The sequence below is a fragment of the Rhinolophus ferrumequinum genome, chromosome 11 (assembly GCF_004115265.2).
Source record: "Rhinolophus ferrumequinum isolate MPI-CBG mRhiFer1 chromosome 11, mRhiFer1_v1.p, whole genome shotgun sequence".
Lineage (NCBI taxonomy): Eukaryota > Metazoa > Chordata > Mammalia > Chiroptera > Rhinolophidae > Rhinolophus > Rhinolophus ferrumequinum.
Window position 1 is genome coordinate 25060575 of NC_046294.1, and position 24189 is coordinate 25084763.

General features: G+C 42.7%; 1 protein-coding gene across 4 annotated transcripts in view; it reads left to right on the forward strand.

Moving 5' to 3' along the window:
* WT1 (WT1 transcription factor) overlaps positions 1 to 23591 on the forward strand; it is a 47513-nt gene extending 23922 nt beyond the window's left edge. For 2 of the 4 annotated variants that reach the window (XM_033120574.1, XM_033120576.1), the window contains 5 exons: positions 12251 to 12347; positions 15392 to 15542; positions 18840 to 18929; positions 19538 to 19621; positions 22178 to 23591. In XM_033120574.1, coding sequence (XP_032976465.1) covers positions 12251 to 12347; positions 15392 to 15542; positions 18840 to 18929; positions 19538 to 19621; positions 22178 to 22299 — 544 coding nt within the window. In that variant the 3' untranslated portion in view covers positions 22300 to 23591. Of the gene's footprint in view, positions 1 to 12250; positions 12348 to 15391; positions 15543 to 18839; positions 18930 to 19537; positions 19631 to 22177 lie in introns of all 4 variants that reach the window. The other 2 variants (XM_033120573.1, XM_033120575.1) reach the window with 2 other exon arrangements.
* Positions 23592 to 24189: the final 598 nt, after the last annotated feature.

Below are 24189 nucleotides of genomic sequence, written 5' to 3' on the forward strand. Positions count from 1 at the left end.
TTTCTATAATTTTATAGTCTATTTAAATATGTGATATGAAAGTTCCCTAGCATTGTACTTATTTTTCAAACTGTCTTCATCTACTATCTCTTGTTCATTCTAAGATGAATTTTAGATTCATTTTGTTAATTCCATGTTGGTTCATTAATTGTGACAAATGCACCATACTAATGTGAGATGTTAATAACAGAGGAAACCAGGTGTGAGATATATGGAAACTGTGTATAATCTTAGAAAGTTTTCTGTAATTCTAAAACTATTCTAAAATAACAAGTTTATTTTTTTAAGTCTAAATTGAAATTTTGAATGGATTGCTTCAGGTTTTGAAATTAATTTTGTAGGAGATTGACTTTTGACAAAATTTTAATTCTTTCTTGAAGAACATGGTATTTCTCAACATTTTTTCAAGTTTCATTCTATGTCAGATGTCCTGATTTATAATTTCCTCCTTTTCAAGATTTTTAACAGTAGTGCCTTTAGCCTCAAAATCTCTTTGACAGTAAGTGTGATTCATTTAGATGTATTACAGTTTTTTATTTGTTTCTTACCTTGAATTACTTTATTGTATTACTAACATCAGTTTGGAAGGTGAGGCCTGCAGAAGAGATGATTATGCACACAGCCTTCATACCTACAAGCCCCCATTTCAACTGGAAAGCAGGAGAGATCTTAGTCTTAAGAGCCCTGCGCTTGATGCTGGGGTTTTAGGGATGATCTTTTTAATGTAATTGAGCACGTTTGAGCAAATTTTTCCAAATCAAGAATGTGTGAGCAAGTTGGAAACCCAGGCTGAAAAGATCCTGCTCATTCTTGCCTGTGTGAAACATAGGGGTTCATCTATCATGTGGATTTGGGACACCCATTCTTGGGGTGGAACTAGCAGCAGTCTCTGGCTATGGAGCAAAGCATTGAAAATACAGAACCGAGTGAGTTAGATAAAGTTGGGATTCTGATGACCTAATTCCTCAATATCAGGCCATGTTTAAGGAGAGATCCAGATATTTCTTATATGGTCTGATGAAGTGGCCTGTGAGAAGGTGAGTTCCTATGTCTGTATGTATTGAAGTAGGAAGGAAATTCATGCCTAAAAATAGTCTTCTGAGTAATAGGGACCAGTAAACATTGTGATTTTTTTGGACTATGTTCTCCCCAAACTGTTATGGGAAACTGGATTTACAATATCTCTTAGCTGTGCTCTGAGTGTGAAGTTAAGAGGAAATAGGTCAATTGGAAAAGGTTTGTGTGCCATTTCAAGTTGTGAGGAAAGCTTGATGGTACATAAGGGCTTTTATACAAGCATTATTATCAGGCTATTAACACTCAGCCTGTGTCCCCTATACAATAGTGGCCAATGACTAGACAGCATGGGAAGTGAAGACATATGAGCTATGATTATAAAGAAACATTCAAAAGAGAAATACAAACAAGGTTTTAGTAATAATAACATGCTTGGAACAAGTGGGCATCTTCTAAACGGTAAGACTTTAAAGGGATTCAATTACAGATATCATGTTTTGATGTATTTGCTGAACAATAAATCCAATTACCTTTAGATAACTGTTAGATTATGTATTCATGAGACTTTTTCTATAGCAGGTTGCAGAGCCCCAGTTCTCATTGGCATAGGTCAAAGGGGGAATTTAGCAGCTTACTGTATTGTATATATTTTAAAACCCCATGTCTGGATTCATGGGGCATTATATGTGTGTGTTTTTTTTTAACTCAATCAAATTTAAGTTGGTTGTTTTATTTTTAGATTCAACTTTCTGTGCTGGATTAGAGAAACTTCATCTTTTGTCCTTTCCCTTTATATTCTCAGGAGCAGAATAATCTTTTGGTTTTTAATATATCATTGATTTGTTATATTCCCACTATAAAACAATCACATTACACAAGGAAAAGAGAAGGACTAGATGGCATTGCTGATAATATTTGTGCAGAATTTTGAATTTTATTTGAATATTGACTTCAGCTCATCACACTCAGGCAAAGAATAAAACAACATTCATGTTGAACTAGAGGTAGCTGTGCTAGTTTGCCACCAGCTCTAAATATGTGATAATATGTGAAAAGATAATTCAATATCGATTAATTTCCCCAAGTTGGATCTTATAAATGGATATGAAAGAGTTTTGAAATCACTCTGGCTGCAGGCAAATTACATTTTCATTCAGTAATGCTTTAAACTTAAGTATTCTGGTGTGACCACTGGGTTTCCTAGAAGAACCTCCCGGTTCTTTTGGCTCTAAGACTTCTAGGGCTGATTAGTTCAAGTCCGACTATCTCTGGCTCATCCTTGTGTACTCATGGTGAGCATTTGTGCAGAGGCTTATTGTTTTGTTTTATTTTGTTGGTTGGCCTCTCTTAAATCTCTTTTCCCACTCTTCACCCTTCACGCCTCTTGTTTTCTCATCTCTTGGTTTGTTGGAGATAGCAGGTCAATTGGCCAGTACGATATCCTACAGTCTGGATTTGGCAGATTGCTTCTTCTTACCGCCTTTTAACTTTGGGCCTCCATCTCCTGTGTTTCCTACAAATAGGTTGTTAGATCTAGCAGCATGATGGTATTTGGGGTCTTTTTTGTGTGTGTGCGGCAAGAATAATTGAGTGGTGGTGTGTTCGGCCTCATCTCTTGTGTAAAAGAAAGCATAATTTCTTTACATGGTTTCATTGCCCATTTCCATCAAAAACAGTACACTAGACAGGGGTGATAGTTCTCAAGGCTTGCAGGAAAGTGTATTTTCAACACCAAACGGAATCAGGTACTTAAGTGTCTCATATATAAGCCTAAGTATCAAGGCTAGAGAGAGAAGAGGGGTTGGTGGGTGAATTCCTTTTTTTTTTTTTTGGATACTCAAGAGTTTGAAGTTTTCCCAGGTGCTTTCCTTCAATCTGATTAACTTTGCCAAGGTGAGAAGACAGAGGTGAAAATGGGGAGATGCCCACCTGGCCAGTGACAAGGGGTGAAGAGAGAAATCACAGGCCACAGTTTTCCCTTTTTGAATATTAACATCAAATGCTAATTGCCTTCTAAAAAACGCTTTCCCCCCCCCCTTCTTCTTCTTCTTCTTCTTTTTTTCTTTTTCTTTTTTTTTTACCTCTTCTGTTGATAAGGGATTTCAGGCCAGCTCTGGTTTTCCTCATCTGTAAAACCTCAATTCCTTTTTATTAATCTCCTTGTGCCTGTGGAATATCAAAATTAATCATTTCTAAAGAAGCTACTCTTCAAATATTAAGTTTTTTTTCTGGGTCAAACCTCAGTGTACAAGTTTTTAGCATGAAGAAGGCTCATAATTTGTATTATATGAGGGACATTTTTCTCTTTTTGCAAACTTTCTAAGGACAAGTGATTATGTATTTAAAGCTGTCTAGGAAAAGCAGACTTTCTCAGGATACACTTTTATGCATTTTAAAGCTGTTTAGGAAAATGTACAGTCCACACCCACTGCCAGAAATGAAGTCATGAGGTGTGTGCTCTGCTGATAACTGCTTCTGCTTCGTTTATTTTCCCAGCTAGGTAGAGAGAAATCTTTTTTATAAAAATTGTGCTCAGTTTCAACTGCTCTATTGTACATAAGCAGACCATTTCCATCAGTGTGCCTCATTCTTTCTTTACAAAAAAAATAAATATTGCGCCTCGGAACAGAGATGAAGTGTGAAGTGTACTGAAGAGTGACGATTTTGAACTTGCTCCTCCTCATTGCTCCCCACTTATCCTACCTACTCCCACGACATTCTCTTTTTTTTATGGGGGGGGGGGAATATTGAGCAACAGTATGTCTCTCCAGGGCCCATCAGCTCCAAGTCGTCGTCCTTCATTCTTGTTGTGGAGGGCACAGCTCAGCTCCAAGTCCAGTCGCTGTTTTTGATCTTAGTTGCAGGGGACGCAGCCTGCCATGCCATGTGGGAATTGAACAGGCAACCTTGTTGTTGAGAGCTCGCACTCTAACTGATTGAACCCTCTGGCCGCACCCCCACCCCACTACATTCTTTAAACCTTCCATGGGCCCAATTTCATTCACACCCCTGGAGAAAAGAGCTGGGAATCATTCAAGTGTCGTGATGACAGACATGAACCCAGGATGGGTTACACCACCAGAATTGTCCAGCAAGTTCTGAAGAAAAAGAGCTGAGCTGACCTGCACTCAGACCCCATTTCTGCCACTTCTGATCTGTCTGAATTTGGGCAAATAACTCGGTCCCTCCTTAAACCTCAGTAGCTTTCGCTGTAAAATGGGGGATAATACTAGTAATAGTCAACATTTATTGAGGGCATATGGTGTACAAACATCATGCTTTATTTTTACCTCATTTTATTTGATCCTATAAGAGTTTAATGGGGGAGGGGCTGTTTTGCTCATTTTACATGAAGCTGAGGCCAGGGGAAGTTAAGTCATTTGCCTAAAGTGATATATTTTAAGGACTCCTGGGTTATGTGAAGGATAAAAAATATAAATAGGTCTCAAATCACCAGGCTTATAAGAAACAGATGAGAAATAATTTTTGTAGTTGTTGGTTGCATATAATCATAGACCTGAACATTTTGTTGAGATAGGGTTACTGGGTGATATTTAACTTTTACTTCCCCATATAGTTTACCTCTTTGATTTTCCAACAAATCTATGAAAATCGTTATTAGCTTCATTTTACAGATGATGAATCTCAGTCACAGGAGGTTTAGATGATTCACCCATGACCACAGAGCAAATAAATGATACAAGTGGGCCTGGAACATGGGCCTTCAGGTGAGGACCATGGTCTCATGGACTAGTCTTTTAGAGTAATCTGCGGAGAAAGAATTCAGATTAATTTAGCTCTTTGAAATATACCTGTAAGAAACTGAAGAAATCTGGTTCATTGGCATGGTGGGCTGAATGATGACCCTCAGAGATATTCAGTCCTAATCCCTGGAACCTGTGTATCTTGCCTTATGTGGCAAAAGGGATTTTACAGGTGTGATTAAATTAAGGATCTTGAGATGGGGTGATAATCCTGGCTTAGTGGAGTGGGCCTTACACATAATGTTTTTATACCGGTAAGAGGAAGGGGGAGAGAGACTTAATTACAGAAGAGTAGTAGATGTGAGGAAAGAAGCAAGAGGTCAGAGTGAGGCACGGAAGGGGCCAAGGAATTGAGAAAGCAAGGAGAGGGGGTCTCCCCTCAGCCTCCAGAAACAAATAGCCCTGCCATCACCTTGACTTTAGCATGGTAAGGTCTGGTTTTAGACTTCTGATCTCCAGAACTGTAAGAGAATAAATTTGTGTTGTTTTGAGCAACCAAATTTGTGGTAATTTGTTACAGCAACTGAAGGAAACTAAGATACTTCAATGCGTACACTTACTTTCAAGTGGGCCAGTGAAATTTAGAGGTAAACCACTGACAGCTATAGATAACTTCTGGATTTTGCTTTAACAGCACTGGCCATTCCTGCTGTACAAGGAAGTATAGCATCCTTTTAAGCTTTCAAGGGTTTGGAAGAACCTCGTAATCAGTTTTCAAAGAATCAGGCACATCCCCACTTCTTCTTTGTTGCCATGTGGGAAGAGACAACAGAATCAAAATGGAATTTTTCAGTTTGTAGCTTAAACGTCACTGCTCAACCTTTGAAGCAGAGATTGCAAACTGCTGGTCCTTAGGCCAGAGGTATGTTTTGTGTGACCTGGTAATGATTCTGTAAATTTTCAATTATTTGCCAGAATTTAAAACTGAGGTGATCTTATTAAAAAAAAAAAAATCCAGATTTCTAGCTTTTCTTGGAGAATGGAAAGATCTCACAATGCTGAGTTCATGTTATTGACAGTAGTTGGCTGGTAGAATAAAGTCCTGGCTGCCTCCTTTGGGCAGGCAGTGGGGTGGCCAGGGTGGCTGTCCTGATCAGTTCAGTGCCATTTTGCTCTCTAGGGCCTTCTTCATTTATTTTTCTCACTTACTTGGCCCCTGCAGGCTTATCTGAGTTTGTGGCTCTGCTTTAAAGAATAAAGAACCAAATCTACATTCTGACCAGTTTAGCAACAATAAAATAATCACCCCTTGGCCAATCATTTGGAAATTCATGGAGAATAAGAGAGGTGACAAAAGAGTTAAGACAAGTAAATGTCTTAGCTTTCAAATAGTTTGAAAAAAACAAAAACAAAAAACCCCAAACAGTGGATTCTGGAAACCACAGAGCTATGAGGTGAGCATGAGTTCTTGGGAAAGTTCTTAAGCCAGATCTTTGGGACGATGTAGGAAAGAAAATGATTGTTAGGAACTAATGTATGTGAACCACATAAAGGCAATACTCAGGTCCATTTCTTTTTGTGGCAGAATTACTAGTTTCATAGGGGAAGGTCATTCGTATCGTGGGTCTTCATTGCAAAAAGACATTCAGTATTTATTTCTGATGTCCTTGTGGACAAGATAGGGAACTGTGGGCTAAATACTGAAATGAATGATTTGTACCTAGTTGAACAACAAAACCAAAGGAGCTGTCTCAAGTATCTTCATCAAGCGGGCACGTGGCTTCTGGTGCAGTGCTCTGTGGTGGGAAGGGAGAAGCAGTCACATTACTGAGTCTCCTTCCCCACATCTTTACCTGTCAGCAGCAGACCCACCGCCACTGGCTTGTCTCCCCAGCAGACCCACCGCCACTGGCTTGTCTCCCCTCCTGCTGAACCACAACTGCCCTCATTACATCTCACTGTAATTCCCGGCAATCTCCCTAATGATCTTGGCCTTGGAATCACCAAATTCCTTTTCCCTGTCATTCAGCTGCTCAGGTATCTTATCCATTGAAGAGAAGTTTACCAGGCAACAAAACAGAAAAACATGAAAACATTTTATAAAGCACCAATTTCTTATCTTAAGAAAGTCCAGCCTTACTGAGGCTTGGATCACATGCCTTGCTATGTATCATGTCAGGGTTCTTTTACTTTCTTTCTCATTATCTGGGTTGGACGGTAGATCAGTCATTGGATGCATTTCTACCCTGAGGGAGATTTCGGTCTCTCAGTTGCTTGGTCAGTGGGATTCACACTCTGCTCTGGAACCTGCTTTCTTGTATCAGCTCCATGAATGATAAAACCCTTGTGTCTGGGTCATGATGAATTTTTATCCCACAACTGTCCAGGGTTCCATGATTCTTTTATTTAGAAGGTGCATCTTTACCCCCAGACCTCTCTTCATTAGGCTGGTAGCTCCTGGCCCTTCTTGGAAGGCCTTATGGCTCCAGACCTCCAGAAATCTTACCCTCACTCCTATTTGATTCATCCACAGCATAGTAACTAGAAGTTTTTAAGGTTTGTCTCTCTTGGGGTAAAGTTTGGCTTCACTTGACCATCTAAGCTAGCAGCTGGGTTTTAACAATAGCTAATATGCTAATGGTCTCTGCCATCATCTTGAGCCTTTCTGTCTCAGGTTAACTCCTGCTGACTTACGTTCTCTTAGACTGGACCCATCAAAATGACTGGGTTCTCTCTCAGGTTGCCCCATGGAGAGACCTTCTAGAACCCTATTACTTCCTAAATACCAGAGAACAGTTACACATATTGTAAATATAATAGTTCCCAACAACAGCAGGGAAGAACCTTTCCTCTTATGAAACAGTGAAAAGGTGCTTTTCAAATGTAGAGATAGCATGAAATGGAAGACAATGTTTTGAAAGCCAAATCAAGAGTCAAAAAGATTTCAACAGTTGGGAATGATTTGCTCAAAGAAATAGAATGGAATTTGAAGGATATATTTGGAGTCCTGAATTGCAGCTTAAAAAATCATGTCTTCAAGCTGAAGGTTGGAGATACCTGCCTTAATTGCAGTTCATACTGGGGTAGGGGTGGTGGTTGGAGATTTTATTTGAATGAGGAAGACCAGTGTGACCTGAGTGCTAAGGGATGCGCTCTTAGGTGTGTCTATAGCAGTACTCTGTCCCGATTAAGGGGGGAAGCCCTGCCCCCTGCCCGGAGATTGAGCCCTGGCAGTGGTCCTAATGCATCATGTTGTGTTTGACTCGCGTATTGATTTTGAAAAATTTGGAATGGAACCCCTTTGGGTGAGGCATGTGCTCTCCAGTCTTAGGCATTGATGTCACTTCCCTGATTCTAAGGGCTTTTGTGTTTGTAGATGACCCTCCGTCCCCAATCCCTCATAGAAATACTCTTCTGGGGCTTTGGGATCCATCCTAAACCCACACTTTGAGAGGCACTTAACAAAATGAAGGGGATCAAGGAGAAGAGGGTCCAGGAGCATTTGAGATCTTGCTCCCTGGCATATGTTGTCAGTTTGGGCTCAAATAAACTCTTATAAAAATTCTCCACAGGTTTGGACGTTTCTTATGTCGACATATTGGGAGTAGACCTAATACCCCTGAAGCAAACTCATTTCCAAGGTAGAAAGGCTTTGGCTTTCTCAGAGGAAATTTTTATCAGTTAAGATTTTAAGAATAAGAATTCTTTTGTTTTTAAAGTCCTTTTTTTGTTTTTTAATTGGGGAAGCAGTGTGCTTTCTCAGGGCCCATCAGTTCCAAGTTGTTGTCCTGCAATCTAGTTGTGGAGGGTGCAGCTCAGCTCCAAGTCCAGTCGCCGTTTTCAGTCTTTAGTTGCAGGGGGCGCAGCCCACCATCCCATGGGGGAATTGAACTGGCAACCTTATTGTTGAGAGCTGGCGCTCTAACCAACTGAGCCATCCGGCTGCCCCTCCAGAAGCTCAGGGGCAGCTCAGCTGCAGCTCGTTGTCTTCAATCTAGTTGTGCAGGGTGCAGCTCACTGGCCCATGTGGGAATCGAACTGGCAACGCTGTTGTTCAGAACTCGCACTCTAACCAACTGAGCCATCTGGCCACTCTAGAATAAGAATTCTTAAGATATATGCACATGCCATATCTAACAACCTTGATTGGGTCCTTTGCATGATACCATTCTCCAAATTTCCCACTGGCGTATTTTTAATTTTAAGCAAGCCTCTGTCACAAATTCCTAATTACATTAAAAGACTGCCAAATCAAAAAAATGAAGAAGAGGATCCAGATAACAAAGGAATTTGACACCAGTTCACGTTGTAACAGTTCAGAGAACCACAGCTCTGTAGTCTGGAGAGCTGTCTTCAAATACCTTTTATGTGTATTGTCATATGGAAGAGGAGTTAGATTCAGTCCATCTCATGAACATTTATGGACTGTATGTCCTATTTCAGTCACTAAGTTGAGAGGATACAGAGAGGAGCAAGGTGGTCTCTATCCTCAAGGCTAAGTTTTCCATAGAGCAGAGGAGATACACAGAGATGGCTGCAAAATAATAATACTCTGTGGTTCTCCAAATGACAGAAATGAGGAGGCATGTTTCAGCTTGGTTTAGAAAGGCCTTTCCTAACAATGAAAGTTCTTCCCAAATGGAATGGGCTGCCTTGAAAACTTGTCACTAGTCATATTGTTCAACGGTTGAAGATGAGCTGGAGGAGCTTTGATTGGGGGCGGGGAGGGGGTCAGAATGGATGACCTTTCTACCTGTGATAGTGTATGGTTCCAAGACCACCGTTTGCTTTCCTTTATTTATCTAGAGAGAGTTATCACCATATTAAATGCCCACGGGTTGTACTTGGTGTTCTGGGCAGGCCACACTGGGGAGAGTGTTGGGTTGCAGGGTTTCCTCTGTGTGGAATTGCATTGGTGTGTTTGTCTTCTGGGGACACGAGAGCCAGTAGGCAGGGGCCCAGCTGTCTTTGTTATTCATGGACCTGGTAGAAGAATCTAGTGGCATATTTGGCAGGTACAGTCTTGTTGCTTGTTGCTTCTTTTGTTTGTTGGCTTGTATCTGGCAGTAAGCACATGTCATTCTCTTTGAGTGGTGCAACACTTCATTTTCTGGGACAAGTATTCTGAGGAAAGTCCATTGCCTGTGCCCTCTACCCTCCAGGAACCCAGAAACACGCAGACAGAGATTAGCTGCCAAGACAGGAGATTCCTAATTCTTCCCTTTTGATGGCAGAACTTTAACATAACTCAGATTTCTATTGTTGTGTCCCTAGAGATCTCTCAGCCCTAGAAAATGTGTAAATCACATTTTGGCTGCACACAGAAGGTTAAACCAAACAAAGACAGCATCTCTTCACAGCCTTTGAGGCAGAATGTTCTGGCAGCAGCATTCTTGTCCTGTCCTCTTTCTGCTGCCCCATCACCATTGTCATCAACTCTCACTTCCCCACTGTCTATATAATTGTAAGGAACGCAGACACGGCCTCTTTTTCTTGGCAAGCACATTCTAAAGTTCAGAAAGGCAGATACTATCTGGATTTGGCAAGTCTTTCCAATTTTTGTGCATTTGACCCTGGGTTAGCTCTTTGGGACATTTTCCTCCAGAGACGTCAGAAATCACCTGAAAGATGTGAAGACAAGGTGTCGTATGTTAGGGAAAGCGAACTGCTACCCGCCTTCCCAAACTGCCATCATTGCTCCATGCAAAGCAGACATACGGTTCTTGCTAAAAAGCTCGGAGCCAGAACTAAATGTGAAACCCCACAGCTGCTGTGGCCGCAGGGTGTGTGGACACGTCAGTCATCCTGGCAGACACTCTTCCCTCCTAGGAATTCTCTCCTCTGGGTGAGTGCGAGTTGAGCCAACCCCGGGCTTTCCCTCCACCTTCAGATGGAGTGGGCTCATCAGCCAAACTACCTACCTCTGGCAACCCGACCCCTGGAATCTCTAGAGTAACAGGCGGAGAGTGGAGGTTCTCAGCCCTGCCAGCCAGTTAATTGTACCTGGAGGCTTAAAAATATACTGAACCATGGACTCCTTGCCCCAGCGGTAATTTTTTAAAGCAGCCTTCCGTGTTTCATATACCGTACAGTTCACCCATTTGGAGGATATAGTTCAGTGGTTTTAGTATATTCACAGAGTCGTACGACTATGACCCGATTTTAGGACATTTTCAGTAATCACTCTCTATTTCTCTCTAACTTTCCCAGCCTTAAGCAACCAAGCACCAATCTACCTTCAGTCTCTATAAATTTGTCTATTCTTGATATTTTATATAAACGTAATCACACAGCAGGTGGTCCTTTGTGACTGACTTCTTTCACTTAGCATGCTTTCCAGGTTTGTCCACATTATTATGTATCAGTATTTCATTCTTTTTTATCACCAAATAATATTCCATTTTATGAATATATTATATTTTGTTTATCTACCCATCAACTGGTGGCCCTCTGGGTTAATTCCACCTTTTGGCTAGTATGAATAAATGCTGCTCATAAATAGTGTGTATAAGTTTTTGTGTAAGCCTATGTTTCATTTCTCCAGGGAATATACCTAGAAGTGGAATTTCTGGGGCATATGGTAACTTTATGTCTAACCTTTTGAGGAGCTGCCAGACATTTTCCAAAGCAGCTGTACCATTTCACAGAGGTATTTCATAAAAGCTCTCCATGGTGATTCTAGATGTGAGATGTGATTATAATGTGCGGCCACTGTGGATAAGAATCCTTACTCTCCCTCCTTTGGAAGTAAAGTAACCACAGAACAGATAGCAGCTTTTTCCTGAAGGAGGGGATACTTTTAGAGAAGAACATCCACCCCTTCCAAGTGGTTCTTTTCAACATTCCACATCCCTCAGCTCTCACTAGTAGTCCAAGGTTAACCTGAGCGTCGACTAGGGGGCTAGTCCATCTAATGCTGGAGGAAGATTACCCAGTGTCCACCTATGGCATGGGTTGGCTGCAAAGAGTTAAGTTGATCTGGAAAACTGATCGTAGGTTAAGTGGAGCAGGGCCACAGATGTGTAACCCCCACGTCTGAGGATGTGACATCTCTTCTTGTAAGTGTCATCACTTTCTTGGTGCTATCTGGTCAAAACTGAGTCATGAGGTGCTGACAAAAAAAAAAACACTGTAAAAAAACCACTATACTTGATGTGAATTTGAGGCATCTGCTCATTTCTGAGATATTCACAGCTGTCAGCCCTGCCGTCTAAATGGTGAACAACTTGCTGGGGATGAAATCCTGCCACTGTGACTTTTCCTGGCTTGTCTGAGAGAGGCATAGACCCAGACGGTGCGGTGTGTGTGAGAATCTGAACTTGAGGGAAGGCTGCGTGGTGGTGACGTGAGGATTGAGCAGCCCCACCCATCACAAATCCCTGCTTCCAAAGTAGCCCCAGTGGAGTGAGGCCAAAACCGACTCTTACCCTGTGAGCTTTTAAAAGCCATTCCTTCTGCTGCAGATGCACGTTTCCAAATGGCGCCTGTGGACCAACCTGAGCCTTGTTCTCCCTTCTTTGTGTTTGTAGCCACAGCGCGGGGTATGAGAGCGATAACCACACCACACCCATCCTCTGTGGTGCCCAGTACAGAATACACACCCACGGCGTCTTCAGGGGCATCCAGGTGAGTACTCGGGCCCTGGCTGGAAGTAGACTTCACTGCCTCTTCCCCTACTCAATATCCTTTCACTTCCTTGCTGATGCCCATTTGTCCCTGGCAAGTCTGTTCCCAATTGTAGGCTCCTGTGACATCAGGGACTCCTCCTCTTCCACTGGGGCAGACAGGGCAGCTGCCACCTCCCCATAGGGCCAGAGTGAAGGGGGCTGCCTCCCTGACTCATATCGAGATGCTTCCTGCAGAATCCCATCCTTTCTTCCTTTGTTGCTTAATTCGCTTTCTCTGTGGTGGGCTGAGCAGCTCTTATATTGGGGCTAAATGGGCTTGAAGTAATGACCTGGACCTTTGGCTTCTAAGAAGACTTGCTTGGTCTGCATTGTAAAGCGCCCAGAGTTAGACTCTTGTCTAACTTGTCAAGTGTTGCTAATCATCACAGTAACAATAATAAGAGCACCCCCTAAGGCCGGACACTTTTCTATTATATATGCCAGGCATTGTGCTAAGTTTTATACATGGACTTTTCTTTAATAGACTTAATTTTTTAAGAGCAATTTTAGGTTTAAGGAAAAATGATGGGGAAAGGACAGAGAGTTCCCCTATCTTTCCTCTTCCTTCCTCGTCTCCCCACATTCTCTCCCCTGTTGCTAACATCTTGCACTGATGTGGTACGTTGGTTACAAGGGATGACCTAGTATTGTCACATTATTGTAAACTAAAGTCCATAGTTGACATAGGGTTTTGTTTTGTGTCGTGTAGTTCGATGGGTTTTGTTAAATGCGTAATGCCATGTATCTGTCATTATAATATCATACAGAATAGTTTCACTGCCTGAAAATGCCTGATGCTCCACCTATTCATCCCTCCCCCCTCTCCCCTTCCCCCATCCCCACAACCATTGCTCTTTTTACTGTCTCTATAGTTTTGCCTTTCTCCAGAATGTCGTAGAGTTGTAACCACAGTCTGGAGCCTTTTCAGACTGACTTTTTCTCTTAGTAATATGCAATTAAGCTTCTTCCGTGTCTGTACATGGACTCCCTCCCCCCATGTCTACACATGGACCTCCCCCCATTTAATCCTCAGTACACCTTTATGAGGTAGGTACTATTATTATCTCCATTTTATGGGTGAGGAAACTGTAGTCCAGAGAAGATGGGTGACTTGTCCAAAAGTACATAGCTAGTAAGAGGTGGCACAGAGATTTATAACACAAGTCTTGCCTGACTCCAGAACCCCTGTTTTTAACCACTGTGTTATACTACCTCTTAGGGAGATAGAGGGCTGTGAACAATTTTGGGGAGGAGGGTGTCTCCAAGGAGAGCGAAGAAAGTAAAGTAGCAAGGTAAATATTTTGGAGAATTTGGGAAACTCAGTGGAAGGCCACTTCCGCAGAGCCTCTTTTGGGCAGTCAGAACCACATGCAGTTACCAAAGGTTTGCATTTGTGACTTTTGCATGTGACTTAGTAGCTGCAACATGAGTAACAGCTGTGAGACTTACACCAGAATAGTCAGTACACAGAAATATGTTGTGTATGGGCCAGGTCCCCACGTGATGTGTGGGGTAAGGAGCTCTGAGATGTTCTGATTAATGTTTCCAGAAGCGTCATGGTGATAGAACAGCATGCTCCCTCACCCCAGGCCTTCCAATGGTGGGGGTGAAATCAAGGGTTTCGGAAATACGGAAATCTGATGAAAGTATAGAAAGAGTCGTCCAGTCTCTCCTCCAACAAATACCATTAGAATCTTCCACCAGGACCCTGACTGACACTGACAACTCGAAATTACATCCTATTGCCCTGTGTGCTGCATCTAGGGTGAATTAAAGGAAATGAAAAAAGCTCCTTGCCTTCCTTTCCACCAAGCGCAGTTTGTCATACTCACTGCCATGGCCTCTGATAGACTCCAGACCAGTTTCACTACCCACTCATTTTCTCCTGCTGGAGTATGCCAATCAAACATAGCTGGCTCACCATTTTAATTTATGCCACCATTTGCCTTGCGCACTATGGCCTATCACCAGCAAAGTTGCATGTCACTGCAGTACTTTTTCTTCAAAATAGAAGATCTCACAATGCAAGGCAGTGTGAAATAAAAGCCAGGACGTAAACCTGGGGGTGGTGTAGATAACGCACGGAGCAGAGAGTGGGTTCAGCTCAGAAGTGGTTCCAGGTATTAACACAAACATGGATGTACCCTTTGGCCTTGACTTGCACATCTGTAAGAAAATGAGGATTCAGACACCCGTCGGGCACTTCTGCTGCTCCCGTCTATGACTCATTGATCCTAAGAGCAGAAAGGGGAGTTTGCCTCACTGTTTTCCTCTAGCTCCTTCTCATGGAGGACTGACTGTACACAAACTCACTCTTACTAAATAAAGGGGATCAACAAAACACCCCGTGAAGGACATGTAAAGTGCAAGGAAGGCAGATACAGTGTTTTCTGGTTCATTGTTAAAGGATTGCACTGGCCCCATGGGACCTCTGGTAGTTTCAATTCCCCTTCACAGACAGAACCGAGAAATCTCAGAGGCTCCTTCTTCTTGTCATTTACTCACACGTGGAAGGTCTGGTCAATTTGGGGCTCATCTAGTATCCCACATTTCTCTTGAGTAAGAACTTCCCCATGCATTGCATGTTAGGCCCAGGTCATGTGACCATGTGTCTGAATGGGAGGGAATGGACTAGAATCTGGCACTTTGGACGTCCAGACCTTGCTGTTTCAGGTGGAGAAGCTGAGAGAAAGGATGGGGTGGGAGCTCTTCCAATCACCAGCACTTCTTTTCCAGATGCCCTGGATCAGCGACCCCAAACAGATTTCAAGTCCCGGTTCTGGTTGATCATTAGTGATGACTCGAGAGCCTATATTGTAGAATGTTCTGATCTATCATCCATTAGTGATGTCTGCTGTGGGCATCTTGGGTGTGGAGGGGAATGGTTTTAGGCCTTGTGTATACCCCTTCCTTGGGTATATTCCAACGCTTTTTTCCCTCCGGTCTGACATGCATGTTCACAGGTGGCTTAAAGCCTCCATTTCTCTCACACTCTGCTTGCAGGATGTGCGGCGCGTGCCTGGAGTAGCTCCGACTCTTGTCCGGTCAGCATCTGAGACCAGTGAGAAACGCCCCTTCATGTGTGCTTACCCGGGCTGCAATAAGAGATATTTTAAGCTGTCCCACTTACAGATGCACAGCCGGAAGCACACTGGTAAGTGTGCCCATTGTCCAGCCTCCGTTGCAGTGGCCTTTGGGCAGGGGTGGTTCAGGAGCTCCTGCTCTCACACCACTAAGGACACAGGTGATTTCTCAGATGGAAAGTAGGCACTTCTTTGAAATGTCTAGTCAGGTGATAGAAAAAGGCTTCAGGGCTATTTTGCACCCTGATTGTTCATCCTTTAATAAAGAAGTCAGTAAACTGTCTTCAGGAAGGGCAGAGCCGAGCGGTGGAAAGAGAGTTGCACAGAATTAAAGAGACTTGTGTTTGAATTCTGGCTTTACCACCAAGTGGCGAGACCTTGAGAAAGTTACTTAACCTTTCTTAGAACTTCATTTGCTTCAAGTGAAAAGTAGAGTTGGTAATGCCTACCTTATACAATTGTCAAGACCAGATTAAATTTTAAAATCAAATTGAGTTAAAGGAATTAGAGGTATGAAGCACCTAGTATAGTACCTTATGTCAATAGGTCTGGATAAATGATAGTGTTACTATTAGAATACCATTAGCATCATTATTAGAGTACCATTAGCTAGCCTGGGAGTTTGGTAATCAGATGATTTTGGGAGATTGGTGGGCAAGGTAATCCTAAAATTATGCAGAGATGGTCCAAAGAAAACTTAACTGTTTCACAACCAGATAGGAATGGGAAAATGGATCGTAGGTTTAGTTTTTGTTTTTCAATCTTTAAAATAAAGAGACGATGATTTTTGATGATGTGTTAAAGAAAACTAGATTTTCCTGCAGGTCCAGGAGTGTGACTCTGGGAAAGAGAATTGGCCTCATCTGGTTGTTGGCCACGTTGACTGTGAAGAGCTGTTTCACAGATGTTGGCTCTTGGCATTGTGGGTACTGGATGGGAATGAGGTTGGGGCTCCGCTACCGAGAAACAGGGGACAGTGCAGGCTTTCCCACATGGAAGCTGGTGCCATTCTTTTCACAACTGAAGAACAGCTTCGCTGGTACGGGCACCATTATTATTTTCTTGTTACTGCTGATTTAGCTTTGGGGAAGCAGGAAAAGAAAGTGAGCTGCATTGAAACCATTAGACTTTGCTAAGTCATTGCATCTGGAAGATGCCATTCTGGCACAAACCTGCGTTTGCACTCAGTAGACCACTTGCTTTGAGACTATAGATGAGACAACCAGTGTGGCATGTTCTATTTTTGTATATTTCCCCAAATAGGATCACTTGAAAAGTAAATGTTAAGGTTATAAGGGAAACTGGTGAAGTAAAATTCTGCCTGGAAAAATGTGAGGGAATATATGGAAGGTATTACGGTCGTAGAAACTTTTAATGTAAAAGGCACTTAGAAAATAGCAGTCTGTGTAAAGGGAAGACCGTGGAGAAGATAGCCAAGACTACCAAATCCGCTGGAGCCTTTAAGAAGCTCTTGCTGGCAGAAGACAAGGAAGGCTGGTATATAACAATTCTGTGACCCCCTTCTTGAAAGAGTGCATTTTAAAAAAATTTACTTATAATAATAGTGCAGACTATTATATTAAATACTGAGTGGGAGGGAATTAAATAATAGTGCAGACTATTATAAAATACTTTCTATGTGCCAGGCTCTCTACATGCATTATTTCACTTAATCCTCACACATAAAACAATTATCAGGTGGGTAGGATATAGTGGAAGCAGGACTCAAAGTCATGCCTTTGAGCTCCCAAGTCATAAGCCCCCTTCTCAAATAGTTTATCGTTTGTTTGGGGACCAAGAGATACACAAATGAAAAGGGACTAAGAGAATATATGAAAGTGTACAAAACTGGAGGCTGGAGGAGTTGGGAAGATTTGTTCAGAGGGTATCGATTTGAGCTAGGGTCATCCCAAGGTTTCTTGGAGGAGGAACAGCTTGAGTTAACCACAAAGGGTTGGTAAGGTCGGGCAGAGGAAGTAAAAGAGGAGGAGCAACAGAAAGGCAGGGAAAAGAAATGAGACTGAGTAGTTGGTGTTTTCCTCTCCAGGTTGTAGAGGTGAAGCAGGTGGCACTGGGCTGGATGTGAGTAGAAAGTTAAGGAAAGGCTCCTGCCATCGGGATTTTTCAGCGCATAGAAGAAGGTAGACTGGGACTTTGCCCACCACGTTACATGTTCTGTTATACGTTCTGTAACGAGGGAAGGAAGGGCTTTCAATCTGAACATGAAGCTTCCAGGAAGGCATAGCAGAAGAAGCAGTATTTGTGAGGAACATGTAGCTGCAGACTTTTTGCTGGGTAGGAATGTGGAGATAGGGACGAAGGGTGTTTAGTGTGAGCCAAGTGCAAGACAGATTTTGGGAATGGTGAGCTCTGGAATACAGATTAACTGGGGCAATAGAGGAGGTTGTGGGGCTGGAAAGGTAACTAGGGACTGCCCTGCGACGGAAAGACCCGACTGATCCCGGGATGGCTGGCTCTCCATCCCAGAAGCCGATGACTCAGAATTCTCATAAGAAGTTGGGAAGGAGGCCTGAGGTCGCTCAGTGCACTCGTGGGGCTCAGTTCCCAGTATTTGGCTGAACTTTCTCGAGCGAGGACAGGGTGGGGCTTCTCCATTCTGAGGCATGAGGTTGTGAAATCCCATTACTGACTTCTCTCGGATAAAGGGATAGCAAAAACTTTCTAAATGCTTTGGCTCCTGGTTTAACTTGAGCGTCTCACCACCATGAAGCCATTTATGCTTGACTCAGGAATGAGAAGTCAGTAGCAGAGAACACCAAATCTTCAGGCCATAAAATATAAAACACTTATTTCATGGGGCCAAGTCCAAGGCACATCCATCCCAGAATTCTGCCTCAGACTCAGTCTAGGAGTTAAGACGTCTTTGGTTTATTATTTGTCTAAATATTCTTTGCCAGTGATTTTTGAGCACTGCCTTTGTGCTAGATACTGAGCTCACTCCGCCGTTCCTGTGGATGGTCTCGTTTAATTTGTTCATAAATCCTTGGACGTTGTCAGATTATTGGCCCCATTTCACAATTAGGAAACTGCACCTCACCCAGCACTCTAAGTGGCAGAGCTATATGGGATTCTAGTGTCAGACTCCAAACCTGAATTCTCGTTTACTTCTAACTGGGAAGTGAAGGACCATCCTCATTCACCTAGCCACCCATTCTACACCCACTGTCCCCAAGCCTATGTAGACGTCGGCCTGAAACCTCATGGGGCAGTTGGCAGCGCCACCTAACAAACTCCACCAAAGTGCCGGAGGCCTTTTGGGATCCCTTCAGCCCCAATAGGAGAGGCTGCCTTTAACGAGATCCCCATTTCCAGTATCATTTTCAAATGGAATATGTGTCTTCCCCAAGGTGAGAAACCATACCAGTGTGACTTCAAGGACTGTGAGCGAAGGTTTTCTCGTTCAGACCAGCTCAAAAGACACCAAAGGAGACACACAGGTTTGTAGGTTCCCTTCTCGTTGCTGGCAGTGTGTTCCCTTGGGTTACGGTTGATTTTGTGATTCTCTTTGTTGTGAAATAGGGATGTGAGAGGGTCAGCCATTTGTTTCATCTTTCTAATAAATTTTTTTTTTCTTCTAATCTCTGGGGATTTTCCTTCTCTTAAAAAGAAAAAAAAAAAAAGGAGAGGAAAAAAAAAAAAAGAAGCATCCTACATTTCCTCTGCAAACCACAGAACAATGAGATCCCACTAGCAATTTCCTCGTGATACACTGAGTATCAGTAAAGAACACAGGTGGTGGAGATCAGAATCCCATTTGTAGCACGTGATGCACTTTTACAGTCTCGGACACAGCTGAGACTTTGGTGAGACGCTGGATGTTTGTGGTTAAGGAATCATTGTTTCCAAGACAGAAGCAGGTCTTCAAGGGTTACTGTGCAGAATCAGGTGGTTCATGCTGGGTCTGGGGGAAATCTGAGGGTGAGGAAGGTGTCGCAGGCGTGGCTGGAAATGCCTGGCTCCTTGGGCCGCCAGGAAGCAGGCCTCCTGGGCCTCGTTATGCCCCCACGTTGTTAGCGCTGCGGCTAGACCTTCTCTGTCCGTTTAGGTGTGAAACCATTCCAGTGTAAAACTTGTCAGCGAAAGTTCTCCCGATCCGACCACCTGAAGACCCACACCAGGACTCATACAGGTAAAACAAGTGCGTAAACTTTTCTTCACATTTATTTTTCATTATTTTTTTTTAAACAACTGTTGAATGAAGTGGTTTATGATGAGAGAGATTGGAAAAGACCAGTGTAAAAGTTCTACACAGGTTTAGACTCAGCTGAGAGAACAGTGTATGGCCATCTTTAAATAATAATATTGTTTAAGAAGGGATGGGGGCGGATACAGAGCAGAAGAGAGATGTGAAAATAACTCTTTTCATGAGTGTCAGCATGAAATCGAAGAGATAAGCTAGGTCCCTCTTGTTCCCAATTTGTTGCATTACGTTTTTATCACTCAGCTTGATATGATAATCAACCTTACAGAAAAACAGCAGAAATTCTAGCAAGCCAAACATTTATTCTCCTGAAAGCTCAGACACTATTTTCAGAGACGTGAAATCCTCTCTGCTAAAAGTTAATGCCCCAAGAGCTGTCATGGTTTCTGCCTGACTCATATCAGCATGTGGATATTGTTTTCTTTGTACTAGTAGAGACAGGGGAATAGGGCTTTTATTCACTGGCTGCTGAAGGTTTTCTCCTCTCCATGAGGCTGGCGTGATTCATAATGAAAATAGCACCAACTTTGTTGTGAATTTTATAGTTTTGGAAGGAGGGCCAATGCCTAGGTTATTTCACTTTATCTTCACAACATCCTTGTAAGAAGAGTAGGGCAGGCATGTTTTATCCCCATTTTACAGATGAGGGGACTGAAGCACATAGTGATTAAATGAGTTGCCTAAAGTCCCAAAGCTAGTAAGTAGCAAGTCCAGTTTTATCTGCTCCCAGCCCACCATATCTCACTGCCTTCTTTGTTGGAGAAAGAAAGTTTTGGTGTTTGGGGTTCATCTTACAGAACCAGGGAGGAAAGAGAATCAAGAAGAGAGCCAAAGTCAGCCGAATGGAATACCACTGTTAGACTGAGGAGAATGAAAACCAGCAAGAGAAAGGGATAGGATTTGACCATTAGGAGACAACCTTTGACAGCATGGCTGGAGGTGGGGTTGGGGGTGGGGGTGGGAAGAGGAGTCAATCAGGAAGAGCAGAGGAACAGCAAATGGGAGGTGAAGGAAGACATGATGTCACAAGCCCCTATGCAGCTCCAGATTCTCGACCCAAACAGGCTGCACTTATAGACAGAGTCAAGGCACCTGTGCCCCGGAGTTGATGGGATGGCATCTCGTTCTCCCTACTTAGGTGTCTTTGGTTGCGCTTCTTTTCTTTAGTCCCGAGCTCCTAATCTGGTGGGTAAGAGTTACCTTTCCTTGCACCCTGATCTCCTACCCTGTGTATATCTTCCTATGTGCAAAGCGACCTGTGTCACCAGCAGACTGTTTAATGCTATGCTTGATCGACCCCCAGTTCTGATCCTGGAACACTGCCTTCCCTAGGACATTTCTCAAAGCTTGTCCTGACCAGTATGTCTCAGAGAAAGCAGCGGGGCCAGCGATATTCTAAGAAGATCCCCTAGGCGGTACAGGGGATGGCTTCTGTGGCACTTATCATAAAGCCACAGCTATATTTCCATTATGGCTAGGCCCAGAAGGTGGGATACAGCAAAATGCATGGGCTTTGAAATTCGACAGACCTGGATTTGAGTCTTGCCTGGGTCTGCCCTTCCAGATGTCCAACCTCATCTATAAAGTGGACATAACAGTGCTTCCCTTACAGGGCTGTTGTAAGGAATAGATGAGGCAAGGTATGTATGTGTGTATATGTGTATATATATATATATATTATATATATATATATATATATATATATATATATATATATATGATGCCCAGCACAAGGCTTGGCATATATTAGGTACTTAACAAATGCTAATTATCTTCTCTAGACAGAATGAGGCTTGGAAGGAACTTCTGAATGTGCCTTAGATGGAGAAGCCTCGATCTTTTGGCAAGCTTGTTAAAAAATCTCAAAACAATGCCTCAACTAGAATTTTCTGTGCAACAGGGATTATGCTCTGAGTAACACTCAAAGGAAAAAGAAGCAAATACCATGTGCTCTGGTATCAGTGGTTTATTTAAAAATACCCCGTACCTCCCGATTATCTATATAGACAGAGATAGTAAAGCTACAGTCACACTCTACTCCTGGATGCTGATTGGTCGTTAATAGCCAGGGTGACTATCCTGAGGCCCTTGCAGCCCAGTGATGCTCCATGGTTTCCATTTACTAAGGGGGAAAATTTACACAGCTCACAAAACAGGGTAACAGGAGAGGTTGAAACAAACACCTTTTCCCCTTACATCTGAATCGCCCAGACATTTCCATTAACTAGACTCATTCCTTCTCTCCCATTTCCTGTCTTCTGACTAAATAATATTTTACAATTTTTACAATATTTTAATCCTTAAGGCCTTCGAGGTGCTGCCATTTCAGAGCTGCCTATGAAATTAGCCCGATTCGTTAGCTTAGGAACAGAACTAGAGGGATCTGGAGTGGGTGCCTTATGATGATTTAACTCAGGGCTTTGATAGTTGAACTTGCACCCAGTTTTTCCATTGCAAGTGTCTGACTGGCAATTGTGTCAACAGGTGAAAAGCCCTTCAGCTGTCGGTGGCCCAGTTGTCAGAAAAAGTTTGCCCGGTCAGACGAATTAGTCCGTCATCACAACATGCACCAGAGAAACATGACCAAACTCCAGCTCGCACTTTGAGGGGTCCAACCCGAGGCCAGTTCTGTGTCCCAGGCAGGACAGTGTATGAACTGCTTTTCAAAGCTGACTTTAAAATTCCTCCTCACTCACGTCTCTAAGAAGGAAATGGCGTTGATCTTCTTCGTCCAGCTTCCAAGACAAGATGCCTATACTACTGGATCCTACCAGGTTTGCCCGGAGGACTTGGGCTCTGCTTTGCCAATTTGTAGTTGCCTCACAAGGCCCTGGAGAAGTGGCTCACAACGTCCGGTTAGTTAAAAGCCCATAACCATTTGGTCTGAATTTGGCTGTGTAAGAAGAGCCATTGTTGATAATGTTCCCCCACCCTCTCTTTCTCCTTTTATGCTCATTTTCACTGGGAATGGAGTCATTGTACCATTTTCTATCATAGAATATTTATAGGCCAGGGCATGTGTATGTGTCTGCTAATGTAAACTTTGTCATGGTTTCCATTTACTAACAGCAACAGCAGAAATAAATCAGAGAGCAAGGCACTAGGGGTGAGTCCCGTCCGACATTCCGGAGGTTAGGCAGGCGGCTAACCCGAAAGACAGGATGGAGCGCACCACCAGGCATCTTTTAAAACGCATGCGTTTCAAGCAGCTGAGAAAAGAAGCGAAACTAATCAGTACCTCTGTAGAGAAAGCTCAAAGAATCTTCCCATTCAGTTAATTCAATGTTAACATTAGCACAATGTTCTTAAGAAACGGTGCTCATTGAAGAGCTGAGATTTTGGTTTTGTGTTTATTTTTGACTTTTTTGAGTTGTAGTCATACATCTTCAGAGATGTACATATCTCCTCACACAAAGGAAGTGGAATTCATTTTTATCATGTGGGGTATCCTTCGAGTGTACTGACCATGCTGGTTATGTGGCTTCAAGTTGTAAAAATTAAAGTGACCCTAAAAGAAATCGGGGCTGGTCCAGGATCTCCACTGATAAGATTGTTCTTAAGTAACTTAAGTAACTTCGGGTCTACAAGTACATGTGGGAAAAAAAAAAGAAAAGAAACTTACAAGTGTGAGGAAATCCGTTGTTTAAAGGTAATTGGGTGTGTGTGGTTTTTCTTTTTTTTTCTTAAGGGAGGGACTTTATTATTTACTGTTGCTTGAAATTATTGTGTAAATATATATATGATGATGATTTGTTCTTTGATAACTAAAGTTAGGAAATGTATAAATATTAGATGCATCACTCTCTTGGTGTCGATCTTACAACGTATTGATGATAACACTAAAAATGTAACCTGCATTTTTCACTTCGCTCTCAATTAAAGTCTATTCAAAACGAAAGTGACAAGATTCTGTCAGCTGTGTTGTGTTCAAATCTTGAGGCCAGTTGAGCCTCTTTTAAATAGGTAAGAAGATGCTGCTGACATCGATGACCACTAGTTGAGTCTCTCCAGGTCCTGACCACTATTTATTTCTCTCTGTCGAACCTCAGGAAGCAATTAACCACCAGAGAAGCAGTCAGAGAACTCCGCCTTCTCCTTGCATGGTCTGATGGGCTTATGGATAGCATGGTGGGAATTGTGTTTTATGCTATCATTACATCACTTCTATTTGCAGAAAAAGAGAATAGAGAGATGCTAATCTTAACTGGTTTTTTTTTTTAAGTTCACAGCTACGCACTACAATCAGGAAGGTATAAGCTGAACACCTTGTACAACTGAATTTATAGCTCTACTTGCTATAAATCAGCTCAGCAGGTTGAAAACTGCTTCGACTTCCCAGGGCAGCCAAGTGTAAAAGCAAAGATCTACATTATCTATAAACTGTAAACTCTCTTTCTGGTTCTGGGTGTATGGTTTTTCAGTTGCAAATGAGATTAATTTGGTGCCTCCCGCTTCAGCTCCATTACCTTGGAGCTTGCATGCATTCCAGGTTTCAT